The following is a 7,500-nucleotide window of genomic DNA, read 5'->3' on the forward strand; positions in this document are numbered from 1 at the left end:
CGGTGAGGAGCGCTGTTGCTAACTATTTATTCCCGGGAAAGAACCCTCATCAATCAAACGCCTGTTAGCATCACAGCGCAGCACAGCACAGTGCGCACACACACACACACACACACCGGGTATGACAAAGCAGAGAGAGGGAGAGAGAGAGAGAGAGAGAGAGAGAGAGAGAGAGAGAGAGAAATAGAGAGAGAGAGAGAGAGAGAGAGAAAAATAGAGGAAGATATAGAGAGAAAGAGAGAAAGATGGAATAGGAACACAGAGTGGTGGAGCAAGAGGGAGGAATTGGAGAGAGCAACTAAGTGACAAAGATGGAGATAGAGAGATTGAGATAGAGAGAGAGAGAGAGAGAGAGAGAGAGAGAGAGAGAGAGTGATGAAACACGTAACACAGAGGGAGAAAAGCGAGAGAGAATGCAGAGTGAGAAAGAAAAGGGATTAGGATTGACTTTGAAGAAGTCATCCGCCAGTGATGAATGGTGATGAGGTGACAGAATAAAGAACGAAAAGGGAGTCAGTGATGAAGCAAGAGAGAGAGAGAGAGAGAGAGGAAGAGACTACAAGGAAGAGAGGAGAGACTAGTGCTGAGGAGAGGAGGAGAGATATTGTGTGGGCAATGAATGAGAGAGAAGACCGGCGCACACACATACACACACACACACACACGGAGTTATCTGATATGGACTGAGAGGTGTTGGCCCCAGTAAGATGTATGTGCTGGAGGCATGTAGGCATTTCTCTCAGCTGTTCACCAGGGTGGGCCTTCCAACTATGTGTGTGTGTGTGTGTGTGTGTGTGTGTGTGTGTGTGTGTGTGTCTGTGTGTCTGTGTGTCTGTGTGTGTTGTATGGGAGTGCACGTGATTGTGTGTATGTTGTACTTTTATTTCTTTGTTTGTGTGTGCACGTATGTGTGCATGTGTGTTTTTCAGATGTGGGCATGGATGTACAGTATATACACTTAAGGGGGCTTTTGGCTGAGACAACGTGACAAGTGTGAATGGTGTGTGTTTGTGTGTGTGTGTGTGTGTGTGCATGTGTGCATGTGTGCGTGCCTCTATGTGTGTGTGTGTGTGTGTGTGTGTGTGTATCTATAATTCTGTGTTAGGTGTTAACACAACACAACAGCTGGGACACCTACTGGCATGCTGGCTATGATCTACAACCCCCATAGACTTTTACACACACACACACACACACACACACACACACACACACACACTTCTCCTAAAGGTAACGCTCCACCAAAGAGATGCCACCACACCCTGCTTCCTTGGCGGGCATCATGCCAGGGTCCTGGGCCACTAGCCTGGCACGTCCCCGCGCGTCTGCCCCGCCACCCCGGCCACTGGCACTGTCCCCTTCCTGTCCCCGACGGAAGACGGACGCGGAGAATTTAGAATCCTGTCAGTCAGTCCGTCAGCCAGGCGTGGCCGCCCCGGAAGGTTCCGGAAGGGTCTCTCGCGGTTCGGAGAGCGCTTGGCATAAATTCCGCCTGACAGGGGCTGTTTCTGGGTCGGATGGGGGCGGGTGGGACTGGCGAAGGTGGCAACAATGGCATCATGGAACTTCCCCAAGACTCTAGAACAGTGTGTGTGTGTCTGTGTGTGTGTGTGTGTGTGTGTGTGTGTGTGTGTGTGTGTGTGTGTGGCGGGCATCACAAAGGGCAGAGCCGCTTACGGCCGCCACGAGAGCTCACCTTACATGGCCGGCTCTTTCTTTGTCCCTCGGGAGCGTGTCCATCTTTGGTCAGAAGGTCAGAGCCTCTCCATCTTATGTCTTCCCTCCACCTGACAGCTTGTCTTTCCCCCATATGCATGTGGTGAGGGTGCACTGTATGTGATTCACCCATATCAATTTAAGGGTGTATTCGATTCACCCGTATGCATTTAAGGGTTTATTCGATTCACCCGTATGCATTTGGTAAGGGTCTATGTGATTCACCCATATTCATTTAAGGGTTTATGTGATTCACCCATATCAATTTAAGGGTTTATTCGATTAACCCATATCAATTTGGTAAGGGTCTATGTGATTCACCCATATTCATTTAAGGGTTTATTTCACCCATAATCATTTAAGGGTGATTCACCCATATTCATTTAAGGGTGTATTTGATTCACCAATATGCATTTAAGGGTGTATCTGATTCACACATATTAATTGAAGGGTTAAATTGATTCACCCATATTCATTTAAGGGTTTAATTGATTCACCCATATACATTTGGTAAGGGTCTATGTGAGTCACCCATATTCATTTAAGGGTTACATCACAGACTGTATACAGTCTATGGGTTAAATTGATTCACCCATATTCATTTAAGGGTTTATTTGATTCACCCATATTCATTCAAGGGTTTATTTGATTCACCCATTCATTTAAGGGTTTATTTGATTCACCCATTCATTTGGAAAGGGTTTATTTGATTCACCCATTCATTTGGAAAGGGTTTATTTGATTCACCCATTCATTTGGAAAGGGTTTATTTTTTATTGGCTTTTGGGTAAAGGTGGGGAGGGCTGGTGGTGTGAATGTTAAAGTTTAAGAGTCCAATTAATGGATTTATCTTGACAAAAAAAAAAAATCTAGAACGTTGTTTTTTATTTTATTTTATTTTTGGCTCGATTTCTGCGCCGAAACTTCTTTATGGAAGTTTGGCTTACTTGCACAGACAGCTTGTTTGTGACTCTCAACTGAACCACCCTTCAACTGCAACACACTCTGAGGACCAGCACAGCATTCTATAGGGAGTCTCCGTTGACTGGGCCATTCATTCATACGCCATTATGCATTTCATTTAGGGAAACAGAGTCCTTCATACTAATTACTTATTCATTTTGTCTGAAGCTCCAACCCAAAGCAGCTCCCATGTCAGTTATAACCAGGGCCGGTCTCCCCACGGCAACCAGGGGTCAAGAGCCTTGATCAAGGGCACAGCGCTGGCGCCCTGGACACAAACCCACGACTTATCTAGCTTCTCTCTCTCTCAATCTCTCTCTCTCCCTCCCTCTCTCTCTCTCTCTCTCTCTCTCTCTCTCTCCCTCTCTATCTCTCCCTCTCTCTCTATCTATCAATCTATATGTCTCTCTCTCTCTCATGGTAGTTACTAAACAATGTTTTTGGTGATCCTCAGAGGTGAAAGGTGAAAGGTGAACGGTCAGGTCACCTGGATGTACTCCTTCTGGCTGTCGGTGCTGGGCGTCCAGCCGTGGTCCTCGTTGTGGAGGCGAGCCTGCTGCGCGTTCCAGCGGCCGTCGTAGAAGACCGACGAGGCCGTGATCTGGTCGTCGGAGATACGGCCGGACTTCATGCCCAGGGCATTGCTACAGTGGAAGTCTGGAGGAGGAGAGAGAGATGGAGAGAGAGAGAGATGGAGAGAGAGATGGAGAGAGAGAGATGGAGAGAGAGATGGAGAGAGAGAGAGAGAGAGAGAGAGAGAGAGAGAGAGAGATGGAGAGAGATGGAGAGAGTGCAGGCAATGGTCAGACTCAGAGCATGTTGGCAAAAATAGAGAGAGCTGAATAAACAAAGCAATTGACCAAAAGACAACAAAAACGAACTCCCCCCACACAGAGGGACGGACACACACACACACACAAACACACACACACACACACACACACACACACACACACACACACACACACACACAGTGCTGATGAGTTCTGGGGCAGTACTCACTGTCGCTGGCTTCTTTGTAGGTCATGTTGTAGCGTGCGGAGAAGCCATCTTTGGCCACGGCCATGTCCGTGTGGAAGGACAGAGACAGGATGCCCGTGGACGACTGCACCTCAGGAGGGATCTTTGTACCGCAGTGACGACCAATCAGAGGGCCCACTGCAGACACACACACACACACACACACACACACACATACACACACGCACAAAAGAAAGAAGCATAGAATTGTAAGATGTGTATGAACTTCATAAGATATGCTTGGGTGCACATATATTCAGTCAGAGATTCACCGGGTTAGCATGATAGACTGACAGGTAGATAGATAGATAGATAGATAGATAGATAGATAGATAGATAGATAGATAGATAGTACAGGTAGATAGATAGATAGATATATAGATAGATAGATAGATAGATACTTTATTGATCCCCAAGGGGAAATTCAAGGTCCCAGCAGCTTAAGATACAGTGGCATGGTAGAATAGACGTTATGGTGATGCCTGCATGACAGTGATCTTTGGTCTCACTGGTAAGAGTATAAACACATACTGTAGGAGACATAGAGTAGACACATTCATTCCAATACACATAAACATATATCCACAGGACTGACACAGCACATCATATATTATGTACCCCCTTCCTCTAGCCCACACACACACACACACACACACACACACACACACACACACACACACACACACACACACACACACACACACACACACACACACACACACACAAAAGAAAGACGCATAGAGTTTAAACATGTGTATGAACCCCCCCAGTCTAAGGTGGCTTGGTAATGTGAGCAGTACAGTGTGAAAGGTGAATCTCTATGTTTATTTACCCTCCTTAGCACCTTTTCAACTCTCATCATCTCATCTCCATGTTTTCTGATCATTACCATTTTCTCTTTCATCTCCCTTTCTCTATTCCTCCTCTTTGCAGTGTGCTATCCATCTCTTTCCTCCTCTCTCTTCTCACACACACTCTCTCCCCCTCCCTCCCTCCCTCCCTCCCTCTCTCCCTCTCTCCCCTCCTCCAGTCCCAGTCATATCCAGACTGTTCTCTCTGCAGAATGAGGAGTTCCCAGTGAGAGTGTCTAAGAGCTTTAACACACATAAGCCTGGGATAGACGTGTGTGTGTGTGTGTGTGTGTGTGTGTGTGTGTGTGTGTGTGTGTGTGTGTGCCCATGTCTCAGAAGGCCAGCTAAGCCTGTGCTTCATCCGTCTGCTGTATGTAAGATGACATGAGAGGAGATTTGTGGTTGAGGAAAAAGGCGCAGTGCTTTCTGTCCCTTGCCAGCTGCCGTAGACCTGGGCTCAGATTGTCTTCCTCCTCATCCACAGTCTAGAGTCTATCTATCATTCCTCTTCTTCTCTGTTTCCCTTTCTCTTCATCATATGTGTGTGTGTGTGTGTGTGTGTGTGTGTGTGTGTGTGTGTGTGTGTGTGTGTGTGTGTGTGTGTTCTTTTCACAGATGTGTGTGATTTAGGATTCCTGGCATAGAACGCAGGGCTGCATCATGTGTTGTGTGTGTGTGAATGAATTTGTGCACATACTTAATACATACATAGAAATGTGTCTGTGTGTGTGTTCATGTTACACATTTCATGTGTGTGTGTGTGTGTGCGTGTGTGTGCGTGACTGTGTACATTTGTAAATGCATATGGAGTAGTGCAGCAGGGTGCCTGGCTTCATGTGCGTGTGTGTGTGCGTGCCTGCATGCGTGCGTGCGTGCGTGCGTGCGCGCGTGCACACGCGTGTGTGTGTGTGTGTAATGAATTCATCCTGTGTGCTGCCGGTTGCTTTGGCTCAGAGGTGGAGGGGAGAGCCCTCCATCGATCATGCCATCGATTTCTCTCCCTTCCACAGAGGGAGGAGGAGAAGAGAAATACCCAGCCCTCTCTCTCTCTTTCTCTCTCTCTCTGCATCTCTCTTTTCCATTCTCTCTCTCTCTCTCCTCTCACTTCTCTTTCCTCTTTCATCTCTGGCTTTCTTTTTCTCTCTCTCCAGAGTTCACTCTCTTCCACACATTCTCTCTCTCTGTATCTCTCTCTGTGTTCCTCACTCCCTCTCAGTTTGTGTGTGAGTGTGTGTGTGTGTGTGTGAGTCATGTCTGAGTTAAAATATTGAACAGAGAGATCAGTGTTGTTGCTAGTTTGGTGTACGTGTGTGATCGGGTCCATTAATATCCAGCATGTGTGTGTGTGTCTGAACCTAATATTCACATGTGCATCTGTGCTGCACACACGCACACACACACACACACACACACACACACAGATGAGGACAGACGTATTAGCCCACTACAGGAGGCCACCAGCAGCACGCAACCAAACATCTGCCACACATGGTGACAGTCTGCGCAGATATGGTGTGTGTGTGTGTGTGTGTGTGTGTGTGTGTGTGTGTGTGTGTGTGTGTGTGTGTGTGTGTGCGTGTGTGTGTGAATGTCTGACAGGGAGATTTCCACATGTTCTGTCTGGGTTGCATTAGTGGGGGGTGGGCCGAATTAATGATGGTGGCAGAGGTACAAATGTATATGTCTGTCAACATGAGTGTGTCTTCATGCATGTGTGTGTGTGTGTGTGTGTGTGTGTGTGTGTGTGCGTGAGTGAGTGACTGTGATTATACGCATGCCATGCTGGTGTGTGTCTGTGTGTGTGTGTGTGTGTGTGTGTGTTTGAATATACTATATGTGTGTGTGTGTGTGTGTGTGTGTGTGTGTATGCATATGTACGTATATGTCTGTGTGTGTATGTGTGTGTGTGTGTGTGTGTGTGTGTGTGTGTATGCATATGTACGTATATGTCTGTGTGTATGTGTGTGTGTGTGTGTGTGTTTGGACGGCCCCTTCACCTTGTGGCCCAAGTGAGTGACTGCTGCCATGGTAGATAATGTCAGGTTGTGCGTGTATGTGTGTGTGTGTGTGTGTGTGTGTGTGTTTGGACGGCCCCTTCACCTTGTGGCCCAAGTGAGTGACTGCTGCCATGGTAGATAATGTCAGGTTGTGCGTGTATGTGTGTGTGTGTGAGGATGACCCCAGGTCTTGTGCCCCAGAATTGTTTTAAAAAAAAAAATAGAAATGTATGGCCAGGTTTTACTTTCCCACAACATTGATAACTGAATAAACAGATACAGTATGTGCTGGAAAAAACACCTTATCATACCTATGTGATCAGCGTCCCTGAGCTTAAGTCCAGCCCACAAGCGATTAGAACTCTTATATACACACTAACTAAGGTATATAAAGAGGGTGTTCACAAACTCTCAGTCTCAGACACAACTGGTACAACTACTACTACTAGTCATATCTGTTGTAGCTATTGTACTGTTACAGTATCACTACTTACTGCTGTGTGTGACAGAGCGTGTTGGTGAACATGAGGGCCGTCATCCCACTGCTGGTGCTGCTGTTCTCCATGTGTGGAGCTCAGACTCAGAGCACCCAGACTGAAGTTCAGACAGAGAGCCAGAGCACTGGGCACGTAGATATATATGCAGAGCTCAGGGAACTCAGAGACATGATGACGGAGCAGAAAGTACAGCTGACTATTGCCCAGAATGAACTTCTGAACACCCAAATACTGCTGCACAAAATGGAGGATGAGAATGATGCTCTACACACAGAGATGGCCGTGCTGAAGACCAGACTGACTGCTAGTGAAACTGAAGTGGTGAACGTGAAGATGGAAAATGCAGCACAAGAGACCAGACTGTCTGCCAGTGAGACTGAAGTGGAGAATCTGAAGATGGAAACTGCAGCACAAGAGGCAGAGCTGACAGAATTGAAGACCAGACTGGCAGCTACT

The 7,500-nt window shown here is 47.0% G+C and overlaps 1 protein-coding gene across 1 annotated transcript in view; it reads right to left on the minus strand.

Moving 5' to 3' along the window:
• The window catches only part of LOC134078870 (neuropilin-2-like), a gene marked incomplete at its 3' end in the record, with an annotated part of 110,284 nt that overhangs the window by 40,559 nt on the left and 62,225 nt on the right, over positions 1-7,500 (minus strand). Inside the window, 2 exon segments of the mRNA XM_062535034.1 lie at positions 3,167-3,336; positions 3,682-3,837. Coding sequence (XP_062391018.1) covers positions 3,167-3,336; positions 3,682-3,837 — 326 coding nt within the window.

The sequence above is a fragment of the Sardina pilchardus genome, chromosome 4 (assembly GCF_963854185.1).
Source record: "Sardina pilchardus chromosome 4, fSarPil1.1, whole genome shotgun sequence".
In the NCBI taxonomy this organism is placed as follows: domain Eukaryota; kingdom Metazoa; phylum Chordata; class Actinopteri; order Clupeiformes; family Clupeidae; genus Sardina; species Sardina pilchardus.